The sequence below is a fragment of the Prionailurus viverrinus genome, chromosome B1 (assembly GCF_022837055.1).
Source record: "Prionailurus viverrinus isolate Anna chromosome B1, UM_Priviv_1.0, whole genome shotgun sequence".
NCBI classification, from domain to species: domain Eukaryota; kingdom Metazoa; phylum Chordata; class Mammalia; order Carnivora; family Felidae; genus Prionailurus; species Prionailurus viverrinus.
This window is the reverse complement of record NC_062564.1, coordinates 15,618,961-15,645,046: the sequence shown is the minus strand read 5'-3', so window position 1 is coordinate 15,645,046 and position 26,086 is coordinate 15,618,961. Positions and strand designations below refer to the sequence as shown.

The 26,086-nt window shown below is 40.7% G+C and overlaps 1 protein-coding gene across 1 annotated transcript in view; it reads left to right on the top strand.

Moving 5' to 3' along the window:
- The window catches only part of CENPU (centromere protein U), a 40,988-nt gene extending 19,919 nt beyond the window's left edge, over positions 1-21,069 (top strand). Inside the window, exons 7-13 of the mRNA XM_047855505.1 lie at positions 3,562-3,628; positions 4,709-4,817; positions 16,049-16,127; positions 16,344-16,391; positions 17,512-17,573; positions 19,477-19,633; positions 20,853-21,069. Of these exons, the coding sequence (XP_047711461.1) occupies positions 3,562-3,628; positions 4,709-4,817; positions 16,049-16,127; positions 16,344-16,391; positions 17,512-17,573; positions 19,477-19,633; positions 20,853-20,966 (636 nt within the window). The 3' untranslated portion in view covers positions 20,967-21,069. The remainder of the gene's footprint in view (positions 1-3,561; positions 3,629-4,708; positions 4,818-16,048; positions 16,128-16,343; positions 16,392-17,511; positions 17,574-19,476; positions 19,634-20,852) is intronic.
- The last annotated feature ends 5,017 nt before the right edge of the window (positions 21,070-26,086 follow it).

Genomic DNA, 26,086 nt, shown 5'->3' with positions numbered 1-26,086 from the left:
TCAGCACAGAGCCCGACGTGGGGCTCGAACTCACGGACCGCAAGATCATGACCTGAGCCGAAGTCGGCTGCTTAACCGACTGAGCCACCCAGGCGCCCTCACCCCTGTTTTTAAAGGATGGATTCACTGGATGCAGAATTCTGGGTTGACATTTTTTTCCCCTCCACTCTTTAATTAGGTGTCTGCGTTGTTCTGTGGTGTCTCTTGTTTCTGTGAGAAGGCCGTGACATGGGTCATTGTTCCCATGTTTATTTGTATATTGACTCTGTCCCTTTCCTCTGACTGCTGTCAAGATTTTCCTGTTTATCTTTTTTGTTTCTTGGCATTTTAACTATGATGTGCTTAAGTATGGTTTTATCTTGCTTTAGGGTTTACTGAGCTTCTTGGATCTAGAAGTTGGAAAATTCCAGTCATTTTTTTATCTCAAAATTTAATTTTTCTATCCCGTTCTGACTCTTCTTTTGGAACTCTTATTATGTATATTTTAGTATTGTCCCACAGGTTCCTGAGATGCTCTGATTTTTTTTTTTCCCAGACTTTTTCTCTCTGATTTGCAAATTCGGTAAATGTTTATCACTTTGTTTTCGATTTTACTGACCAGTCTTTCGCCATCTAAAACCTGCAGTTAAGCTCCCAATTAGTGAATGGTGCCCCCTACAGATGTGTCCATGCTCAGGCCCAAGAGTGTCATCACAAGTATCCTTAGAGGCAGAGGGAGATGACACACACAGGAGAAGATGATGTGAAGACGGAGAAGGTGGCTGAAGTGATGTGACTGCAAGCTGAGGAATGCCAGAGCCACAAAAGCTGGAAGAAAGAAAGAATAGATTTACCCCCACCCCCACCCCCCGCCAGGTCCCTGGAGGGAATGCTGTCTTTCCAACACCTTGATTTTGGCCCATTGAAACTGATTTCGGACTTCTGTCCCCCAGAACCGTTGGAGAATACATTTCTGTTTTAAGGCATCAAGTTGTGGCAATTTATTACAACAGCTACAGAAAACTAAAACACTATTCAATGACTTCTTAGTTTTGTGCTCTTTGGTTCTAGAATTTCCATTTAGCTTATTTTTGTTTTTAATGTAGTTTCTCTTTTTCTGCTATCATTAAGCCATCGTTTTCTTTACTTTTGGGGACATTTTTTTTTTTTTAATTTTTTTTTTTCAACGTTTATTTATTTTTGGGACAGAGAAAGACAGAGCATGAACGGGGGAGGGGCAGAGAGAGAGGGAGACACAGAATCCGAAACAGGCTCCGGGCTCTGAGCCATCAGCCCAGAGCCTGACGCGGGGCTCGAACTCCCGGACCGCGAGATCGTGACCTGGCTGAAGTCGGACGCTTAACCGACTGCGCCACCCAGGCGCCCCGACATTTTTTTTTTAAGTTTATTTATTTATTTAGAGAGAGCAAGAGCAAGAGAGTGCAAGCAGAGGAGGGGCAGAGAAAGAGAGAATCCCAAGCAGGCTCCACACTGTCACAGAGCCTGACTCAGGGCTCAAACTCACGAACCAAGAGATCATGATCTGAGCCGAAATCAAGAGTCGGATCCTTAACCCAGGAGCCCCGTTTGAGACATATTTATGATAGCTGCTTTAAAGTCTTTGTTCTAGGCTAACTTGGGGTCGGTTTCTCTTGAGTATTTTTTTTTGTTTTTTTCTATGGGTCACATTTTTTTGTGTAACATTTGTATTTTAGTACTTTTAAATTGTGTATTGGAAATTGTTGACAGACTGTTGAGACTCTGAATTCTCTTACGAATGTTGAGTTTTTATTCTCATTGGTAGCCTGTTTATTGGCTGATCATCTTTAGCTTCTGAAAGCTTTGTTTTATCTTTGGTTAGCGTCAATTTGCAAAAAGCCTAAGGGATTTTTCAAGCAGCTCTAACTCACTGGGACTCAACCTCTGTATTAGTGTTCAGTTGCTGCATAATAAATTACCTCCCACAAACTCAGTGACTTCACGTATATTTACATCTCACAGTTTCTATAGGTCCGGTCTAGGCCAGCCTTAGCCCGATTCTCTACGTTAGGGTCCCACGCGGCTGAAATCAAGGTGCTCTCCAGGACAGAAATCTGATCTGAGTCACCTAGTTCTCATCTAGGATCGTTCAGATTGTTGGTAGAATTTGAGTCCTTGCCTTTGTAGACCTGAGGTTCTTGGCTTCTCCGTGGGGGAAGCTGGGAGTCCTCCTTAGGTCTTAGTCATGCGGCTCTCTCACAGGATGGCGGCAAGCATCTTCAGAGCCAGAGGATTTTCTCCGGTCAGCTACAGTAGAGTCTCTGTAAGGTGACCTCATCGAGGAGCCACTATCCCATCCTGTCTGCAGGTGCCCCCCACATTCAAGAGGAAGGAGTTACCCAGATCATTGAGGATCATCTTCCAATTCTGCTGAGAGCCTACAATGTGTCTTTCCCAGTGAATCTGGTCAGACATTGGTTTAGGGTTTGTGAGGGTGGATCCAGAGTAGGCCTTCCTCTAGGGTAGTGTTTCTCAATCCTTTTCATTATTGTCCTGACTAAAAAGCCTTTTAGACACTTTCTCTCCTAACCACTCCCTCCCCCAATTAAATTTTAATGCCAAAATATACTGTATTACTCTTTATGAACTGGGGCCCTTTGGAGAGTCACAGACCATTTTAATACGTAAGAATTGTTTCTGCATCCTCTCCTGAAGAATCCCATTTTTGCTCCTTAGGAAAACTACCGCCCTGTTGAGGATTGCACGCTCTAGAGTATCCTTGTGGCCCCAAGTTGCAGTCTTCCTCCTAGCTCAACTGGATAGATAGGTTTTAATGAGGTTTAATGAGATCTCTGCATTTTCTGCATGTAATTTCCCCCCAGTGGCTTGTCTCCTATTACCTGTTGTGTTCTGAATCCCATGCCGGCTTCTTTCTAGTAAGCTTGACGTAGTCTCATTCTGCGCATGCGGAGGACTCCGGGACCGCAGGGAACACGCACCTGGACTTCCTGTGCTCCCTCTGAGCTCCGGTTCCAAGTGCTTCACCTGCTCCAGTCTGGTCTCTGCTGCCTCAGCAGAGTGGGACTACGTGCTCTGTTTGAATTTAGCTTGTTGTGCTGCCGTCGAAATTGCCCCCTGGCACGGGCGGGGCGGAGGAGTGGGAGTTCACGGGGTCCCCGGTCTCCCAGTCCTGGGTGCCCGCTCTCCAGCACCTGAAACAAGTCGCCTCATCCCCACCCCGACTCCGTGGTTGGTTGTGGCAAGAGAGCTAGTTCGGAAGCCGATACTTCATCCCGGCTTGGAGAGCGATCAGCCGGCCTCCACGCAGTACATCACCTTAAGTAAGAAAAGTTCAGCTACCTCCAAGACGATCGTTGTTAAAAGCCAATGAAGAGCTTTATATACTTTTTGTGTTGAGACAGTTTAATTTTTCCAGGGTCTCTTTATGTTAATTTAGCCAGTATACATAATGAACCACTTAGAACTAAATGAGAGTAATAGCTAGAATGGAGAGTGGTTGATACTGTTGTTATAATACGGATGTTTTAAGAGAAGGAAAATTTTTAAATAAAAATCTTTGCTTTTTTTTTTTTTTTATTGTAGAAAACTCAGAAAAAGAAGATGTTTCCCAGCAAAAGGAAGAAATCAAGAAGTGAAGCCATAGACTCAGGTACAGAATAGTGTTTTATACTTTGTCAGTCATTCAAGAATTTCATTTTAAAAACCTACTTTTTGTTGTTAAAATAGTAAATTGTAAGTCAATAAAATTGCTACTTTAAAAAGCTGAAAATATGAGACTTTGTAGTAACTGATTTTTTCCAACATCTATCTTGAAAATTTTCAACCTACAGCCAAGGTGAAAGAATCTTACAGTATGTATTTATACACCTAGATTTTACTGTTATACCTCCTTTTATCACCTTAATTTTTCATCACACAGTCTATATTCTTTTGATACATCATGTAGCATATACTCTTCTGTAGAGGCTTTTTCTAGTCAGCATAACATTTTTGAGATTGACTCTGTACTTTTTTATTGATACAAATAAAAGTTTATTGAAAAATGAGTGGAAAACCATTTTGTCCCTCTCCTACAGTTCTTTAAAGGAGAAGTCCTTTATGTTTAGAAAATTTGGAAAGTATGGAAAGGAAGATAAAAATCACCCATAACCCAAAAAGAGCCGCCATGCTTTTTGTTTGCTCTCTACTCTTCAAGCCTTTTATCGCACTTTCTCACCCGAAATGGGATCATGTGTTTAAGTATTCTACAATTCCATCTTAACGAACGCATGACCTTTCATCCACAGATGTACCAGAACTTAATGTCTTACGATACACTACTGAGACTAAATCACATCGAGTAATCGTTACGTGTGCTAGAAGTGGCCTATTAGGTAGATTAAAATTAAGGAATCACAGGTAACCAAAAAGAGCTCTATTACCAGTAGTGTTGGGTAACAACAGACTGGTACATAAAAGGTACAACGAGGTAGTTAAGAGTCAGCAGTACTTCAGACTCTTTCAGTAGAAACAAGGAGACAGCAGGTAGAGTGACAGTGTAGACAGGATCTGTGAGACTCTGCACCAGGATAGGAAGTGAGTCATGCCTCCCCTTATGTGTCTCTTCAGCTGAAGCTATTTTTGGCAATTGGGTAGGACAGTTTTTTTTGTTGGGGGCTTTCAGAACCCTGGACCTAGAGCCAAAAGATTGATAATCAGTATATTAAATTGACTTATCTTAATATTCTAGATACGTCCGACTGTGTTCATATTTGGTGTCTAAAAGGAAAGAAAGCCCGTGATCTCATGGAATTAGATGTTGTTTTGTCTGCATTTGAGAAAACCATCCTAGAGTATAAGTAAGTCTTCTGATGTTGTGATACATGCACCTCATACATTGTCCTTAAAGCACGACTTGTGCTCATCCCATGGCTTTTGACACCTCGTATTTTCATCATCGTGTAGTTTTACATATATTTACATTTCCGTTATAATTTTTTCTTTAATCCTGTGAATTATTTAGTAGTATGTTTTTATACGCCCAAATATGTGACTTCTTTGTATTTATCTTACATCTTAAATATGTTGTGGGAAAATTTGATTGGTGATATTTTTTGTAATTTTGAGGCTTTCTTCATGGCCTAGCACAAAATCTGGGGACTCTAATTCATGGATTTATGTAGACTCTCTAATTATTGGATCTGTGTAGAATGAATATTTTTCTTGATTCTTTTAATCAATTTATGCTATATATACTTAGAGACTATTTTGTTAGGACATCGTGTTTAAAATTGCTCTGTCTCATAGATGAAACATTTTATACTTCTCTAGTACCCTCTCCATTCCTAAAAATGGTTTTTTTTTTTGGTTTTTTTTTTTTTTTTGGCTTAAAATCTAGTTTATCTGATACTACTATTGTGTCACTGGATTTCTTTTGCTGGCATTTGCCAGAATTTACATAGCCTTTGTCTGACCTTAAAAAAATTTTAATAAGAAATATTAAGCTTTAAATCCAGTGTGTCTATCTTTGTTGACTTCAATCCATTTACATGTATTACAATTATTAATACATTTAGAAGAATGTATTGATATATTATTTTGATTTCTTAGATTTTTTTTCTCCTTTTTGAGGTTTTTAATTCTAACTTTTGTTAAAAATAGAATTTTTAACTCCTCACTAATAAAAACTTTCACCTCTCCCTTCCCCTACCCAAAAATCCATCATATTTATAATACCTAGAGATTTTTAATTCTGGGGTAAGATATACAAATGTTTTCTCTTTCCGTTTTTAAGATAATAAACTTTATTAAGGTATTTATCTGATCACCTTTATTTCATATATTTCTTGTAACACCCTCTGGATATGTCTCTTAGTTAAGTGCTTCATCCAGCACTTTTAGGTGTGGCTCTTTATGTTGTAAAATTTCTAAATCCTTCTGATTATTTTGGTCGTGACTTTGAACTTGAAAGACTGTTTAGCTGGATATACTATTCTAGGTTCTAAATAATTTCCTTAAATACTCTGGAGTACTATTCCTTCGTCTTCTAGTGTTGGTTTGGAAAATTTGGTGTTTGTCGAAGTCTTATTTATATGTGCTGTGTTCTTTCTCTCTATGAGCTTTTAGAATATTTGGTCTTTGATATTCTTAAATTTCACTATATGGGGCCTGACCTTTTGGATCTAAGGTCCTTCTTTTTTTAATTCTAAAATATATTTTTGTCCTTTATTCTATCCTGCCCTTTGCTTTTTCTAGATTTCCTCAATCCTGAAACTAGAAATTTGCTAACTTATTTCTGTGATATATCCATTATGCTATTTATCACAGCTACTGAGTTCTTAAATTTAGCCATGAGTTTTTAACTAACATTTCTATTTGGTTCTCTTTTATGTCTTATGTTGCTGCTGTCCTCTTTAGAATATTTATTAGGCTAAAGTCAAATTACTGAGTCATCTATTATGAAATACCTGCTTCTGTTACAATTTCTGATCTGATAGTTTGTTTTCTCTGACACAGTCGTGTTCCTCCAGTGTGTTATTCCCCAGCCTATGAGCTTAGTTACCCCTGCCTGCGCCAGTCAGCTTCCTTGTCTGACAGTGTGTATAAGGGAAGACCGAGTCTTGATCCCTGGGTTCCTGGGAGTGCAAGGGATGGGGGTAGATGAGGCCTAGGTGGGAAGCCTCAGTCACTCATCCCACAAAGTAACCTGTCAGGTCAGGACTTAGCCTTGCCCTCCAGACATAAGTAGTGTTAAGAGCAGATACGCTCCTTACTCGATCATTTTCCAGCCCTGGGGGTTTGGTGGGGGAAGGCGGAGGAGGCAGCTGCCCACTTAGTCCTTGTTTCTCTCCAGGCCCCACAAGCACAGCCCAGGTTTGACTCTCGCAAGACGCAGACAGAGGTCTGATTGGCTGCAGCAGTTAGGGAAGCGCGGCTTGTGAGAATCATGCGGGGGAAGAAGCAGGAGACAACCTTGACAGCTCCTTTCCTGCCCTGGGTCACAGCCACCACACATTCTAAACACCTCTTCCTCTCCCCTCGGGGATTTTCACAGCTCAACCCATTTTGAGAGGGGATTTTTGCTCTGGGGTTCTTATGGGGTTGATCTCAGGGAAAGGAGCCAGCCTGTCATGCTAACTCATCATAATCATTGTAGGAATTATCTGTTTTACTCTTCTGTACTTACTGTATGTGTTAAAGCCAGTTTGCTGTTAAAATTGGTACAGAAGGTCTCTTACCATACCCGAGACCATCTTGACTGTTACCCTTTTCCCATTCATACATCTCTTCTAAAGGAAGAAGAGACTTACTATAGATTTCTGATGTTGTGGCAAAATGGCAGTATCTTGAATTTTAGCATAATATATTTTTGATGTAATTAATGATTTAGGGGGGCGCCTGGGTGGCTCAGCCGGTTAAGCTTCTGACTTCGACTCAGGTCATGATCTCGTAGTTTGTGAGTTCAAGGCCCACACCAGGTTCTCTGCTGTTAGCATGGAGCCCCTTCAGATCCTTGGTCTCCCTCTCTCTTTGCCCACCTCCCGCCCCCCCACTTGTTTTTTCTCTCCACCTCAAAAAATGAACTTAAAAAAATGATTTAGGGGTGCCTGGGTGGCTCAGTCAGTTGAGCATCCGATTCTTGATGTCGGCTCAGGTCGTGATCCCAGGGTCATGGGATCGAACCCAGCATTGGGCTCCATGCTGAACTTGGAGCCTGCCAAGATTCTCTCTCTCTCCCTCTGCCCCTCCCCACCGCACTCAAAAGAAAAAAAGATTTAGAAGAGGTATAGTATTTTTGTTAGACTTTTTTTTTTTCTTTAAATAGGCTCCATGCCCAACATGGGCTTGAACTCATGACTCTGAGATCAAGAGTCAGATGCTCCACCAGCTGAGCCAGCTAGGCACCCCCATAGACTTTTAAAATTATAAAATACCCTTGTGTTTCTGTCATACCCAGTGATTCTGGTAGAATCACTGATCTTGTTTTATTTTCTGATATAAAGTATTCTCGACCACGTGAAAAGTTGTGTTTTCTCAGAATCAAGTTAACTATTTGAAGGTCTTCTATTTTTAAATTTTTTTTTCAATGTTTATTTATTTTTGGGACAGAGAGAGACAGAGCATGAACGGGGGAGGAGCAGAGAGAGAGGGAGACACAGAATCGGAAACAGGCTCCAGGCTCTGAGCCATCAGCCCAGAGCCTGACGCGGGGCTTGAACTCCCGGACCGCGAGATCGTGACCTGGCTGAAGTCGGACGCTTAACCGACTGTGCCACCCAGGCGCCCCGGGTCTTCTATTTTTAATACTCATCTGGAACTCACACATGAATAGTTTGTTAAAAGACTTACTGATTGATTGTAAGCAGTTTGCCAATGTACATATACCTAGGGAAGTATGCCATGAAATGCAAACATTACAAACTTAGGCTATTCTATAACTGATTCAATTAGTTATTTGTAGCGAAGTGACCAGATTTTTAAGGCACTAGAATTTGAAAGAGCTGTGTCTGACTCTTGTATGTAGACCACCACCATTGTCAATGGTACAGTCTACCAATTTATCAACATTATAAGCCATATGCAGAAAGGCCTAACCGGTTTTCCTAATTTTTTATGTTTTTAACATCTTAAAATCGTGATTTCATATTTATATCAGAAATACTTTTTTTTTTAAAGCTGGACCTGCTGTATTTGTTTAATTATAAAATGTATCATCTCAGCCGTTTTTAAGTGCATAATTCAGTAGTGTTAAGTATATTCATATTGCCGTGCAACACATATCCAGAGCTTTTTCCTCTTGCAAAACTGAAAGTCTGTACCCATTAAACAATTTCCCATTTCCCCGTCTCTGCAGCCCCTAGCAACCTACTTACTGTTTCTATGCGTAACTACATTCGATACCTCCCATGAGTGGACTCACACAGTATTTTTCTTTTTGTGACCAGCTGATTTCACGAAGCCTCATGTTCTCCAAGCTTATCCATATTGTAGCACATAACAGGATTTCCTTTTTTAGGGCTGGCTAATCTTTTATTGTATGAATATAGCACACTTTTCTTTATCCATTCATCCACCTGCCTCTTGACTGTTGTGAATAATGCTAAAATGAACATGGGTGTGCAAATATCTCTTTAAGATCCTGTTTGCAGTTCCTTTGGATCCGTCCCCAGTAGTGGGATTGCTGGGCCGTAGGGTTTATTTATACTTTTTGCGGAAGCTCCTTCCTGTTTACCATCATAGCTGCACTGTTTTACAATCGCACCCACGGTGCAGTGTTCCAGTTTCTCTGCCTTCTCACCAATACGCGTCATCTCGTTTACTGTGGTGGCCATTCTGATGTATGTGAGGTGATAGCTCACTCTGGTTTTGACTTGCATTTCCCCGATGATTAGTGATATTGAGCACCTTTGTATATGCTTGTTTGCCGTTTATATACTTTTTTTTTTTTTGAAAAGTGTTTACATCCTCTGCCCTTTTTAAAATTTGAGTTATTTTGGCGTTGAGTTGTAGGAGTTCTTTATATATTCTGGATATTACCCCTTATCAGACATATGGTTTGAAAATATTTTTTGTGATTCCTTGGGTTACCTTTATACTCTGTTGATTGTTTCCTTTGCTACATAGAAGGTTTGAAGTTTGATGTCATCGCATTGTGTCTATTCTTGCTTTTGTTGCCTGTGGCTTTGGTATCATATCCAAGAAATCCGAGGCTAATGTCATAAAGTTTTTCCCCTGTGTTTTCTCAGCTGTTTTGTAGTTTCAAATCTTACATTTAGGTCTTTAATCCATTTCAAGTTAACTTTTGTACAAGGTAAGGGTCCATCTTCATTCTTTTGGATGTGGATATCCAGTTTTCCCAGCACCATTTGTTGAAGAGATTTTTCTTTCCCCATTGTGTAGCCTGGGCATCCTTGTTGAAAATTATTTGACCATATATGTGAGGGTTTATCATTGAATTTTCTCTTCTCTTTCATTGGTCTGTATGTCTGTCTTTATGCCAGTACTGTAATGTTTAGATTACAGTAGCTTTGTGATGTTTTGTACTTAGGAAGTGTGAGGCCTTCAGCACTGGTTTTCTTTCTCAAGATTGTTTGGGCTGCTTGGTGTCCTTTGATATTACGTATGAAGTTTAGGATTTTTTTTTTTTCTATTTCTGCAAAAAAATGCCATTGGGAATTTGGTAATTATTGCATTGAGTCTATAGTTTGCTTTGGGTAGTATGGACATTTTAATAGTATTCAAATTAAATCTTCCAGTTCATGAACATAGGAGGTCTTTCTCTTTATTTGTATCTCCAGTTTCTTTTAACAATGTTTTATAGTTTTTAGTGTATAAATACCTTACCTCCTTAAGTTTGTTTCTAAGTATTTTATTCTTTTTGATGCTATTGTAAATGGGATTGTTTTCTTAATTACCTTTTTGGAATGTTCATTGTTGATACATAGAAATGCAACTGTTCTTTGTTGATTTTTGTATCCTGCAATCCTGCTGAATTTGTTTATTCTAACAGTGTGTGTGTGTGTGTGTGTGTGTGTGTGTGTGTGTGTGTAATCTTCAGCATTTTCTACATATAAAATTATGCCCTTGTGAACAGAGATCATTTTACTTCTTTTGGATACATTTATTTCTTCTTCTTACCTAATTGCTTTGGCTAGCAGTCCCAGTCCTGTGTTGAATAGAAATGGCAAGAGAGGCATCTCCGTTTTGTTCCTGATCTGAGAGCTGTAACTTTTAACTTTTCACCACTGAATATGATGTTAGCTCTAGGCTTTTAATATATGGCCTTTATTACATTGATGTGATTTCCTTCTATTCCTAGTTTGCTGAGAGTTTTTATCATGAAAGGTGTTGAATTTTGTCAAATGCTTTTTCTGTATCAATTGAGATGAGCATGAGGCTTTTGTCCTTCATTCTGTTATTGTGTTATGTTGATTGTATTTCGTTTGTTGAACTATCCTTGCATTCCAGGCATAAATACCACTTTCTTGTGATGTATAATCACTTAAGTGTGTTATTGAATTCCCTTTACTAGTATTATGTTGGGGAGTTTTGCATCCATAATCAAGGATATTGCTCTCTAGTTTTCTTTTCTTGTAGTATCTTTGTCTGATTTTGGTAGCAAGGTGATGCCAGCCTCATAAAATAAGTTTGGAAGTGTTTCCCCCCTCTTAAAATTTTTGGAAGAGTTTGAGAAAGATTAATGTTCATTCTTCAAATACTTGGTAGAATTCTTCAGTGAAGTCATCTGGTTTGTGGGCCTTAAATTGGAGGATTTTGATTAGTGATTCAGTCTCCTTACTAGCTATAGGTTTGAACATACTTTTTATTGCTACTTGATTCAGTCTTTGTGGGTTTTATGTTCTTAGAAGTTTATGCATTCCTTCATGGTTACCTAATTGGTGGGCTTATAATTGTTCATAGTAGTCTCTTACGATCCTTTTTATTTCTGTAGCGTCAGTTGTAATGCCTCCCCTTTCATTTTTTGCGTCTTTTCCCTTTTGTATTCGTCTAAGGATTTGTCAGTTTTGTTGATCTTTTAAAAAAACTTAGTTTCATTAATTTTTTTTCCTATTTTTCATTTCATTTATTTTTGCTGTTATCTTTACTGTTCTGTCTTATGCTGTTGTTTAGTTTGATCTTCCTTTTCTAGTTCCTTGAGGTGTAAAGTTAGGTTGTTGATTTGAGATATTTCTTCTTTTTTAATGTACGTATTTACTGCTATCAGCTTCTCTTTTAGTACTTCCTTGGCTGCATCCCATAAGTGTTGGTGCATTATGTTTTTGTCTTCATTTGTTCCAAGATATTTTCCAATTTCCCTTGTATTTCTTGTTTGAATGATTCATTGTTCAAGACTATGTTGTTTAATTTCCACATATTTGTGAGTTTTCCAGTTTTCCTTTTGTTGTTGATTTCTAGTTTTATTCCACAGTGGTCTGAGAAGATACTTGGTATGATTTCAATCATATTAAATTGGTTCAGACTTATTTCATTATCTAACATGATCTGTCTTGGAGAATATTCTGTGTGCCTATCAGAAGAATGTATATTCTGTTCTTACTGGGTGGAATGTTCTGTGTAGGTTTGTTGGATCCATTTGGTTTATAGTGTTGTTCAAATCTCGTTTCCTTATTGAGCTTCTGTTAGATCTGTTATTGAAAGTGAGGTATTGAAATCACCTACTATTACTGTTACTGCCTATTTTCCCTTTCAGTTCTGTTAACTCATATATGTGGGTGCTCCAGTGTTGGGTGCATATATATTTATAACTTTTATATATTCCTGGTGAATTGACACTTTTATCATTATATCATCTCTTTCTGTGACTTTTTTTTGACTTAAAGTATAATTTGTCCAATGTAAGTATGGTCACCACCGTTCTCTTTTTGTTATCATTGGATGGAATATCTTTTCCATATTCAGCCTATGTATTTCCTTATACCTAACTAGAATCTTTTATAGACAGCATATAGTTGGATCCTTTTTTTCAAATCCGGTCAGCCACTCAGTAGCTTTTGATTGGGGGGACTCCTGGGAGTGATTGACTTATTTTACTACTAAATTTTGTTTTCTCTAAGTCTTATAGTTATTTTGTCTCTTTTCCTCTCTTATAGCCTTCCTTTGTGTTTTGTTGATTTCTTTTTTGTAGTGATGTGCCTTGATTCTCCTATTTTGTGCTTCTGTAGAGTGTGTGTGTATGTGTGTGTGTGTGCACGTGTGTGCACACACATGCACTTACGCAAACGGGAATGACATAAATCATCTTATAGCAGTCTGCTTTAAAATGGTAACAACTCAGGTATGCCTGGGTGGCTCAGTCAGTTAAGTATCCGACTCTTGATTTCAGCTCAGGTCTTGATCTCGTGGTTGTGAGTTCAAGCCCTGCATTGGGCTCTGCACTGAGCATGAAGTCTACTTAAAATAAATGAATTAGTTAATGAAATAAAGAAAGAATAAAAACTTAACCTCAATCACCTAAAAAACTCTACTTCTTTATGTCTCCCTCCCCCACCATATGGGGATAACACTTTGTTACTGATGTTGCAGGTTTCACCTTCTTACATATTTTAAGTTTTTATGTATTTATCTTGAAAGAGACAGTGTAAGTAGGGGAGGGGAAAAGAGAGAGGGAGAGAGAGAATCCCAAGCAGGGTCCACACTATCAGTGCAGAGCCTGATGCGGGACTCAAACTCACAAAACCATGAGATTATGACCTGAGCAGAAATCAAGAGTCGGACGCTTAACCAACTGAGCCACCCAGGTGCCCCTCACCTTCTTATATTTTTAACCATTGACACAGTTTCATGTTATTTTTATGCTTATAGCTTTTAAAATCTATTATCAGTATGAAGAGTGATTTATGCCTCACTATCCAGTATTATGGGGTTCTGTATCCATCTGTATATATACCTTTAGCAGACCTTTATATTTTCATATGCCTTTGTGTTACTGTATTGTGTCCTTTTGTTTAAACTTGAAAGGTTCCCCTTAGTAATTCTTACAAGGCAGTTCTAGTGGTGATGAACCCACTCAGCCTTTGTTTACCTGGAAAGTCTTTACTTCTCCTTAATTGTTGAAGTACAGTTCTGCCAGGCACGGTATTACTGGTTGGCACTTTTCCTTCAGTGCTTTGTAGATACCGTGCCACCTTCTGTTCTTCAGTGTCTCTGCTGAGAAATCCATTGGTGGTGTTGTGGGAGCTCCCTTGTACATGACAGGTTGCTTTTCTCTTGCTACTTTCAAGATTCTGTTTTTGCCTTTGAATTTTGACAGTTTGAATATAATGTGTGTCAGTGTGGGCCCCTTTGGGTTCCTCTTAGGTGGGGGCTTTTTGAGCTTTCTGAATTTGGGTGTCCATTTTCATCCTCAGATTTGGTAAGTTTGGAGCCATTATTCAAATAAGTTCTCTGCTTCCCATAATGCACATTTTGGTGTGTTGAATGTTTTCTGTAAATCCCACATGCTTTTTTCCATTTCATTCTTTTTTCTTTTTGTTCTTCTGATGACTCATCCACAAGTTTCCCATTTCTTTCCTCAGCCTGATCAAATCTGCTGTGAACACACCTAGTGAATTTTTCAATTCAGTTATCTTATTCAGTTCCAGAACTTGTTTGGTTCTTTTTATAGGTTCTCTCTCTTTGTTGATACTCTCATGCATCATTTTCCCGATTTAGTTTATTCATCTGTGTTCTCTTGAAGCACATTGAACTTCACTAAGGTGATAATTTTTTAGTTCTTTGTTAGCAAATTCATAGATCTCCATATCTTTCTTTAGGGTCTGTTTCTGGGGATTTTTCCCCTCACTTATTTGGGTTATGTTTTCTTGTTTCTTCTAGTGCCTTGTTATTTTTTGCTGTGTTGTGTACATTTAAAAAGCAGCCACCTCTCCTGGTCTTTACATACCGGCCTTGTACAGGCTCTGTACCTTCACCAGTCAGCCTGGGCAGTCCCTCAGTTCTGGTGGTCCCTCAGTCCTTTCTGAGAGATGTATCTTCTTTGGGCTTGTGCATGTGATTTGCCAGCTGGAGAGGTTTGCTTCTTTCTTTCTTAGGAATCTGTAATCTCCGAAGACTAGAGCTCTCTGCAACAGGCCGCTGAGCTCTTTTTTGGTCTCTGTGACCAAAGGCATCCAAACTATTTCAGTTCCCACCATTGTCATACTTCAGGTGACACAGAAACCATTCCAAATGATGGATAACGTTCTTGCTCTTCTCTCCCCCCCGCCCCCCCCCCCCGCCCCCCGCAACCAAGGGAGAAGGCATGAGCTGGGCCATTTTTCCTGATCCCCTGGCCGCAGCATTGCCAGTTCTGTCGCTGTAGAAAGCCATTGGACTTTGTTCTCCACGGCAGTCAGGCATCTGAAGTATGCTGGTTCCGTTAGCGTTCCAAATCAGGCGAGGTGGAAAGGTGTCCCTTGGGCAGCCCCCTGAAAAGCCATGACATTGGATATACGTTGCACTCTTCTCTTTCTTTCCCAAGGGAGAAACCATGCACGGAGCTTCTTGGCTCAACCAAGCTGTGCTGGCTTGGGAGAAGGGCTGTTGAAGTTGATAGGAAACAGCTTTTCTCACCTGTTTCAGTATGACTGTTCTTGACTTAGAACTTGCCTGCGACTTAATTGGTTTCTGAAATTGTCACAAGGCTTTTTTGGCCATATATAGTTATTAAGTTGGTTTCCCTGTGGGGGAGTCTGGTGTGGGGGGCTTCCTATTCCACTATCTTGCCGATGTTACTAGACATACCTTTTAACGGTCTTGATGAGAACTACAGAGATCTATATTCAGACGTACGGGCCTTCTCTTGTGTAGCGCTTAGCTCAGTCCCCTTCTTCTGAGGACTTTGCCTCCTCATGGATTTCCCCCAAGAAAGAAACCATTTGGTAACGACCTGTCACTCACACCGGGTATTTATTACTTCCGGCTGGAAGCACACACTCACACTCTAGTATCCTTCTGCGCCGAGGCAGCATCGGGGCTTAGCTGCTGTCCCGCTGCCGCATAGCACTGTGGCTCTGCCGTTCGGCCACGAGCGCGCCGAACTGGGAGACTCGGAGGCTTTTGTCCTGATGACGGACCGGAGCCACTTTGTGTGGGTGAGCTTTGTAAGTGTTCGAAGAACCCGACTTGTGGCTACCAGTCCGGCTGGCTTCTCGCCGCCTGTTGGCTAGTCCGGACGTGTGACACGATTATTCCTCTGGTTGTCAGCGGGCAGGGAGGGGCCGGCTTGCTGGTCATCCGATGACCACACTAGTGGCAGGACAGTAAAGGGTGAACACGGGCCGTGAGCCTTTCCTGCGTCTCACGCCTTCACCTGTGGGCGTGGCCCGTATCAGGAAGTTCAGGTAACCGTGTACCTGAAGGTTTAGGGGAACATATTTGCTGTTCTTTCCCTTTTGTTGAGACTCTGTCCGGTATTTTTTTTCTTTTTTTAGCCTGAGAAAAGGCAGCACGCTAGCCAGGCCGTCTTCTTCGGAATAGTATATGCCAAATCGTGGTTTGTTGATGTGCTAAGCAAATGAAACACACCTTTCAAAATCCTTTGTATGATACCTAGTGTGATCCTTTCTTCTTTGTTTTTTTTTTCCTGCTGTAGACAAAAAGTAGAATCTAAAATCTGTAAGGAAGCCATCAAAAAATTTCATGCTCATATGGAAGAAGAACTCCTCAAAATGGTAAGCTCACAGACCATAAGTTTGTCGGTCTGAATTGTTTTTGCCAGTCGTGGGGCAGCATACAGTTAGTTATCTAAGAAAAGATTGCAGTGTGGTAAAGAACTCACTCGAACTATTCGTGTTTCACATGTGGTCTTTAAATGTGATATATGGTAAGTTAATAAACATTTTAATTTTGGAAAACACACAGATACGTATTTTTTTTCTTTTGTGCAGCTTAAAGACATCCAGACGTCGAAAACCCTGAAAAGGAAGAACACGAAGGTATATCCCTCGTGTGATTAGAAGCACACGGTCATATAGAACTCTAGCATGTGCAGGGTTAAGAAAAGCCGTGACTCCTTCGATTTTATGATCTTCAGTTTGTAGATTTTTTTTTTAGTCAGGCTTGTATCTGGTTGATCTTGTGGTTGGGTCCTACTAATGCATGCGAAGGGATGGGGATCCTAACTTGCCTAAAATGGCCATCAAGCCCAAAATGACACTTACAAGGTATTAAGTTGTTACTAGTTATTAAGTATTAAGTAATATATATGTATTGCTTTTGTGGCTGTCAAAGAAGTAAAACCTTATGGAATAAAGAACTGTCCCATGTCCCATGTAAAGGGACAGCCTGGGAAGAATACAGCATTAAGGGTTAGGCGACCTCAGTTCCCATCCTGGTTCTGCTATATTGATGTTGTACCACTCTCTTGCAAACTCTAGCACTAGGTATGTGAGGAGAAGCAAGCCCATGAACACCAGTGTGCGTTTGGACCAGATGACCTCTGAGCTCTAAGCCTGCAGGAATCCAGGACTGAAGAGCAGCCCCCCTCTACATTTCTAATAGAAATAGACTTGAAATGCATATTCATTTCAGTGATTACAAGCCTTTGTTGGGTTTTTTTTCCCTCAGTTTTATTTTCTTATTGATCAATTCCGCATGGCTTCCAAGCCCCTGGGAATGGTCCAGCCGTGGATCTGGTAGTCACTAAAGGTGATGGCTGAGATAATAAAATTTGTTCTATGGAAGTATTCTTTCTTAGATACAGGTTGTTATCAGGACACTCCTGCTTCAGTATTTTCCTAGTGTACCCAGATAAAATCCAGACTCCTTATCCAGTAGCTCACAGGGTAGTAAAGATCTGGCCCCCACTTCCTCCTCAGAGTTGTCCTGGGGTAGATCCCCTATTTCCCAGAGTTCCCTGTTCTTTTTCTCCATAGCACATGACAGGTTGTAGTTACCTGCTGTTCATATGTAATGTCTGTCTTCCCCTTAGACCGAAGCTCCGTGAGGGGGAAGATGCAGTCTCTTTCCCACTGTTTTTCTAGAATCTGGTACAGTGTACATAGCGGTGCTCAAACGTTGAGGGAGTTATTTTAACAAATTATTGTATTACTTTAGATTATTTCAGATATTGAGAAGAAAAGGCAGCGTTTGCTCGAACTCCAGGATGAACTGCTTCGGTAAGATAATGTCAGACTCCTCTGAGAACTTAGCTGCAAGGATTGAATCACAGTACGTCACGTGGGGCTGTGAAAATCTGCCGTATTACCTTGAAATCCCAGGTTTTCTTTGTGCCCGGAAGCTCAGTGAAGGTAGGTTTTGTGGCTGAGTAGAAGCTTTTAGCAAAGAAGAGTTCAGCCTTCATCTGTCTCTATCAGCTGTCTCAACTCCAGCCTGAGAGGTGGCCCAGTTACAGATGAAGCGCATGGACTTTTGCACGAGACTGCCTGGGTTCGAATCCAGGGTCTGCCACTTACTGGCTGTGCAACCGCCCGGTGCCTCAGCACCTCCTTGGTAAAGGAGCACAATACCTGCCCACCCCGGGGTGTTGAGAGAATTCAGTGAATAAATACACACAATGTGCCTCGCAGTGGCCGGCATCCAGTAAGTGCTGTGTAAGTGTTAACGGCTTGTGTTCGTGTTCTTGTTGGCGTAGCCCTCCTGTGAACCCGTCCCCACGTGTGGGGCCGGGAACACAGTCGGGGCTGTCCCCATGTGTGGTTACGAAGCCTGGGGTTTGCTGTCGCTGACAGTCAACCAGCTCGTAGTTGTGGGTGGTCTTCTGTGCGACGGGACCGTCGTGTGAGCTGAGGGCTGTGGGAGAGCAGTGGCCAGAGAAGCAGATCTCCTCTCTGCTCTTTGTAGGCGTTTTAAAATAGGGCGAGAAAGTGGTATTACTGGAAAAGATGGCCTACAATTATAGTACTAAGTTTTAAAGGAGAGAATGCCAGAAGTCTAGGAGAGGGTGGGATTGGGTGTCCAGCTCACTGTTCTCCAGTCCAGTCTGTGGGCAGGTGCTGGCCCTTGGCGGAGCGTCTGCTCACTCAGGCCCAAAGAAAATAGCACTTAAACAAGCTTCCTGTGTGTGCCGCTCACTGTCTGAAATGCTTTATGTATTAGCTCCTTATCGTGGTCCTGGGAGGTGGGTTATTATGGCAGGATAGTGAGAATCAGACCTCTTACAGACCAGCGCCTCTGGTTCCTTTTCTAGATACAGTTCTAGAAGTCGAAAAGTATGTCTTGAGAAGGCATAGAAACCTGCAGTGTATCATTATTCTAACTTCATGTGTGGAAAACCCCAAGGCCGAGGGAGGTAACCTACCCCCGGTCCCACCCCCAGGAAGTCGGGGCCAGGATCTCATGGGTACAGACTGCCTCTGCACCCCGGCCTCCTGCCCCAGCCGGCTTGCCCACAGTGCTGCATTTGTTCTGCAGACACCACTGTGAAAAAGTAACTCTAATATCCTTTTAGAAAAATCCTTTTATCTTTGAGAGAATAAAAAATCGGCAGCCTCCTCCCCCGCCTTTATTTGTCCATAAAATCCAAGTTATCCGTTTTTACTTTCCAGGGTAAGAAAGAAGACACTGAAAGATATAGTGGTTTACCTATACATTTTCCATCCAGGCACTTGGATGATTTTTCCACTGGTTTTATTGGATCTTGGAAAATGGACAAGGTCGTGATGAGGGGAAGGGGCGAAGGAAAGGCCTTTTTCCCTGCCGTTGCTGTTGACCTGCGCGGCCTCTCTCCTCCCACCTGAGGCTATGACTTGTTAACCAAACGTGTCTTAATTCAGTGGTTCCCAACAATATGACTGGACAGGTTTTAGGATCTAGAAGACCTCTTCGTCTGTGGATGTCATTTCTAATTCTTCATTGTGAATTGTATTTCAAATTGAAATCTAGACTCTGTCCCACATTCGTAATTTCAGAACTGAAGATACCTTTAAAGATCTAGCCCCCCCCCTCACTGCATGGTCTTACTTCGCTCCGTCTACCTGCGTCCTCAGTCTCCTACACCCTGGGCCGTTACACTTCGTTATGTGCCATTCATATGTGGGGAAATATTTTCTCTTGTTGTAGGTTAGAGCCACAGATGAAACAACTACAAATAAAATACGTCGAGCTTGAGGAGAGAAAATCTTCCCTTAGGAATTCAGCGTGTTTCTTATCTAACTTAAAACAGCTTCATCGAGATTATTCAGATACTCAAGAGAAAGAACCACATGTAAAAGAAACGGTAACATTGATTTTTTTTTTTCATTGTGATTGAGAAGAGAGGGCATTTGCCTGTTGAGGATTAGCAGCTCTGAGGAGAAAGGTGGATGCAACATTACAGTCGGCCTGCAGAGCAGCATTAGACTTCACTTCTAAATTGAGTTTTCTTACACCAATCTAAAAGCCTTAAGCTTGTCTGTGTATCAGATACGGACGTGGAATGCTTTTCAATTACTGTTCTCTGTGCCCACACACACTTGGCCCAAAGCTTGCTTGGAGTTGGGGATTTGGTTACTAACTTGGAGACATCCTGAGCACTGAATTTGAGCATAACTGGTGAAAACAGATGTGGCACCTGTACTTGGCTTGGAATACACGAGTGTACTAACCTGTCCTGTGTTTGCCCCACGGGCCTTCTGTACTCTTGCAGCATCTGTCTTCCTTCAGGGAAAGTAGGTATTTGGGTTTATGTCCTACTTCTTTTCCTAAACCAGAAATCTAACACCAAATGTTAGTTCTTCCCTCTCTCGCCTCCCTGAGAGCAGGCGCCCCATGGTAGCTTGAACACAGCAGGCTCTCAAATATCTGTGAAATTGAATTCCCCAGTAATAGGGTACGTGATAGTCTAGAAACAACTGCATTATTAGGTGGGTGGTAGCAATCGTCTGATGGCTTTTCTGCTCAAAGCTGCTCTTTTCATTACTAAGAAAAACCCCTTGAAAACGTGATTTTAAACAAACTGTCATAAGTATGACAGACTGGAAGAGGACTTTAGTCACTCATCCTTAGATACAAGTTACAACATGGAGCCTGGCTTTGTCATTTCAAAATCACGAGTTTATGTTGGGTTGTCTAATTTTGTCTTCAGTTTTTCTACGTGATTAATTTTTCCCTCATGAACTTTTATGGGCCTGGTATTTTCATTCCATTAATTCTTCCAGGAAAAGTCCATCTGCCTTACAGTTTTCTGGATTTAAAACCGGCATGAGATCAGACTTGCCCAAACCCAGTCTCAATATGTACCAGGAAGTGATTTTGTTGTACATGATTTAGATGCCACAGTTCTTGGAACTTTTTCCGGGATGAGATCAGCCTAAAACTTTCTAGAGAGGGGTCCTTTGTAACCTTGGTCCTCGTTTGAAAAATGAAAGTAGTGGAAAGCTCTATTCAGCATGGAGCTGTATAACAGACAGGGTTATTAAAGTTTGTTATACTTAATCCAAATAATTTGCCTTCGACAGTATGATTCATCCAGCCTTCCAGCTCTGTTAGTTCAGGCAAGAACCCTTTTAGGAGCTGAGACCCATCTGCAAAACATCAACCATCAATTAGAGAAGCTCCTTGACCGGAAATGAAGCCAGCCGACTAAAACATGCCGAATAGAAGGATCAGTCCCCTGCTGCAGCCTGTGGTCTTCCGATCCATACTTTTGTAAATAAAAACTCCCTGAAAAGTTAACTTGTCTACTTGTTTGGGCTGGTTTGTCACCAAAATTTAGTACTTTGTTCATGGTCCTTTAATTTGATCGCATTAAGTGGCAACAGTGTGATTAGTTATCTTCTCTGGCTAATGTCTTGAGTAACAAGATTTAAAACGTTGACACCTGATCAGAGGCGGACAGAAAGCTCTGCCCTGAGTAGCACAGGGAGGTGTTCTAAGGCGCCGAAGACCCTGAACTCCCCTCCTCCGCTGGCCACGCGGCGTCTGCACCTACATAGAGAGCAGCTCCTCCTGCACCACCGAGGGCTGATGGAACAGCTTCTGCACGATGCTAGAGGGACACCTTCCTCACCCCCAAGTGCTGGCCAGCAGCAGGGAGGAATAGCATTGAGGCCTGCATGCACGCTCGCCAGTCCTGGGGCACAGCAAAAAAAAAAAACAAACCCAAAACATCGATTTAAAGGACAAATGGACTGTAAGCAAAGGAAACGCATTTATTAAGCTTAGCACATCCACCAAGCTGCTGAAGAACTGCTAAAACTCTCTGGGGCCAAAGGGCTGATGGGCACCATTGTTTACTTTCCCTTCCACCTTGATGGCCAGCCAGGCCCAGGCACTCCACTCTTCCGAGGACTGGCCCAGTGAGCCCGGGGCCTCCAGCCCACAGCGGCTCCAGTGCAGGCCTGCACCTGCCCCAGCCGCCCCACCGGGACCGCCTCGGCACCACGTGCAACCAGACCCCCTCAGCCTGGGGCCACTCCAGCCCCAGCCATCTCCCTGGAGAACACGGACACCCTGGCCTGTGCCTACTGCCACGGTCCTGCCAGGGCACCCCGGGGCCGCCTGGCCAGCCTCAGCTATCCCGCCAAGAACTCTAAGTGACTATCGTTTGGAAATAGACTGCTGTAGGGGCACCTGGATGGCTCAGTCGGTTAAACATCCAGACTTCAGCTCAGGGTATGATCTCGCAGTTCGTGAGTTCCAGCCCTGCCGCAAGATCATGACCTGCATCGCATCTGAGCTGTCAGCACGGAGCCTGCTTCAGATCCCGTGTCTGCCTCCCTCTCTGCCCCTCCCCTGCTCGCACTCTCTCTCACAAAAATAAACATTAAAAATTTTTTCAAATAGACTGCTATATATGTAGATCAATACATACAAACCTCACGATAACCACAAACCAAAACCCTCTAAGACAGCGAAAAGAACCTAAACACTAAAGAAAACCATCAAACCACAAAGGAAGAGACGAAGAGAAAGTACAGAGAAGCACAAAAACAACCTGAAAACAACAAAATGGCAATAAGTACATACCTATTGATAATTAAAAGTGAATGGACTAATGCTCCAGTCATAAGACACAGTGTAGCTAAATGGATCAAGGAAGTGACCCATGTATGTGCTGCCTATACTTCAGACCTAAACACAAAGTGAAGGGATGGAAAAAGATATTCCATGCAAAGGGAATGAAAAGTGATACTTCTATTAACTAAAATGGACTTTAAACAAACTATAACAAAAGATAAGGGCATTACATTATGACTCAGGGTCAATACAAGAAGAGGATATATAACATTTATAAACATCTATGTACCCAACCCAGAAGCACCTAAACACATAAAGCAAATGTTAACAAAGGGAGAAATTGACAATGTAATAATAGTATGGGACTTTAACACCCCCACTTAAACTAATGGATTGAACAGAAAGACAGAAAACCAATAAGGAAACATTGGCCTTACCACATTAAACCAGATGGACTTAATATATACAGAACATTTCATTGCAAAACTATAGAATACACATTCTTTTCAAGTGCACATGGAGTATTCCCCAAGAAATGAATCAGGGAAACAAATCCTATTAACCATATTCTCTGATTACAACAGTATAAAACTAGAAACAAGTTACAAGAAGAAAACTTGAAAAAATACAAACAGAGCATAAACAGCATGCTACTGAACAATAAAGAAATCAAAGGAAATTAAAAAATACCATGGGACAATAAAAATGGAAATAACTTTCCAAAAATCTGGGACACAACAAAAGCAGTTCTAAGAGGGAATTTCATACGGATACAGGCCTACCTCAAGAAACAAAACTCCCAAGTCATCGAATTTTATACCTAAAGGAACTAGAAAAAGACCAAGCAAAGCCCAAAGTTAGCAGAAGGAAGGAAATAATAAAGAGCAGAATGAAAAATAAATGAAATAGAGACTAAACCAACAACAACAAAAACAATTTAAAAAGATCAGTGAAAGTGAAGCTGGTTCTTTTAAAAGATAAAAATTAATAAATCTCTAGCCAGACTCATTAAGAAAAAGAGAGGGCTCATGAATAAGGTCAGAAATGGAAGAGGAGAGGGTACAACTGACATCACGGAAATTCAAAGGCTCGTGAGATTACTATGAATAATTATACACCAACAAATTGGACAACCTACAAGTGGATAAATTCCTAGAACACCCAATCTTCTAAGACTGAATCACTAAGAAATAGAAAATCTGAATATATCAATTACAAGTAATGAAACAATCAGTAACTTAACACCTCCCCCCCCAAAAGTCCCAAGACCAAGTGGCTTCACAGGTGAATTCTACCAAACATTTAAAGAAGTAGTACCTGTTCTTCTCAAATTATCCCAAAAACTTAAAGGAATGCTTCCAAATTCATTTTACAAGGCCAGCATAAACTGAGGACCAAAATGAAAGACGCCATTAAAAAAAAAAAAGTTATAGGCCAATTTACCTCATGAACATAGATACAAAAGTCTTCAACAAAATATCAAGCCAGATGTAATAATATATTAAAAGGACCTTTACTAATGATCAAGGGGGTTTTATTCTAGTGATGCAAGGATGGTTCAACATCTGCAAATCAACATGATACACCACGTTAACAAAAGGCAAAAATCACATGATTATTTCAATGGATGCAGAAAAAGCATTTGACAAAATTTGACATCCTCAACATACTTCAAGGAACATAATAAAGGCTATATATAACAAACCCACAGCAAACATCATATTCAAGAGTGAAATGCGAAACGCTTTTCCTCTGAGATCAGGAACAACACAAGGATGCCCACTCTCACCTTTTACTCAACATAGTATTAGAATCCTAGCCACAGCAGTTAGGCATGAAAAAGAAATACAAGGCATCCAAGTTGGAAAGGAAGAAGTAAAATGGTCACTATTTGCAGATGACCTAACACTACATAAAGAAAACCCTCAAGACTCCACCAAAAAAACTATTTGAATAAATGAATTCAGTAGAGTTGCGGGATACAAAATTAAGTTTCTGTGCACTAATATTAAGCTATCAGAAATTAAGAAAACGATCCCATTTACAATTGCATCAAATAGAATAAAATACCTGGAAATAAATTTAAGGTGAAAGACCTATAAGACTCTATGAAACACTGATGAAAGAAATTGAAGAGGACACAAATAAATGTAAGGATACCCTTGATCATGGACTGGAAGAAGTAATATTGTTAAAATGGCCATACTACCCAAAGCCATCTACATATTCAATACAATCGCTATCAACATGCCAATGGCATTTTCACAGAACTAAAATAAAGAATCCTAAAATTAGTATGGAACCGTAAAAAACCTTCAATAGTCAAAGCAGTCTTTAGAAGGAAGAACAAAGCTGAAGGGGTCGTGTTCCCTGATTTCAAACTGTACTATAAAAGCTGCAGTAATCAAAACGGTATGGTAATTGCACAGAAACAGAAACATAGATCAATGAAATAGCTCAGAAAAAGACCCATTCACAGCTGCTGTGGCCTCTTCTTTAGTTCAGAAGGGGAAAATAAGGGAGAGTGAGATGGGAAGAAAATATAGGCTATTCAATTAATGTGGTCCATCAATCTATGACAAACGAGGCAACAATATGCTAATGGAGAAAGACGGTCTCTTCAATAAGTGGTGCTGGGAAAACTGGACAGCTACATGCAAGAGAATGAAGCTCGACCACTATCTTACACCATGTAGAAAAATTCAAAATGGATTAAAGACCTGAACATAAGACGTGAAATCATAAAACTCCCAGAAGAAAACACTGGCAGTTGGCCCTGTGACATCAGCCTTATGGATATTTTTGAACCAGTCTCTTTAGGCAAGGGCAACAAAAGCTTTGAAATAAACAAGTAGGATTGTATCAAACTCAAAAGCTTCTACACAGCCAACAACAAAATGAAAAGGCAACTTACTGAAATGGAGAAAATATCTGCAAGTCATATATCTTACAATAAGGGATTGATATCCAAAACATATTAAAAAAAACTTACACAACTTAATATAAAAAATTTTTTTGAACGGGCAAGGAATTTAAATAAACATTTTTCCAAAGCAGATATGCACACAGACAACAGACACATGAAAAGATGGCGCAATAGCACACTAGTCCTTAGAGAAATGCAAATCAAAACCACAATGGTTATTACTTCAGACCCATCAGATTGCTATTATGAAAAAGGATAAACAACAAGTGTTGGTGAGGATGTAGAGAAAAGGAAACCCTCATGCACTGTTAGTGGGAATGTAAGTTGGGGCAGCCACTGTGGAAAACAGTACAGAGGTTCCTCAAAAAATTAGAAATAGAAATAGCATGTGATACAATCATTCCACTTCTGGGTATTTACCTGAAGAAAATGAAAACACTAATCCAAAAGAATGTATGTACCTACGTTTATTGAAGCATTATTTATAACAGCTAAGACATGGAAGCAACCTAAGTGTCCAGTGATAGATGAATGAAGAAAATGAGGTACACACACGTACACACACACACACACACACACTGAAATATCAGCCACAAAAAAGAATAAAAACTTGCCATTTGTAACAACATGGATGGAACCAGAGTATATTATGCTAAGTGAAATAAGTCAGACAAAATTCCATATGATTTCAGTTTCACGTGGAATCTAAAAATAAAGCAGAACAGACGCATAGATACAAGAAATTGTCGGTTACCAGAAGGAGGGGTGAAGACGACTAAGAGCTACAAATGTCCAGTTACAAAATAA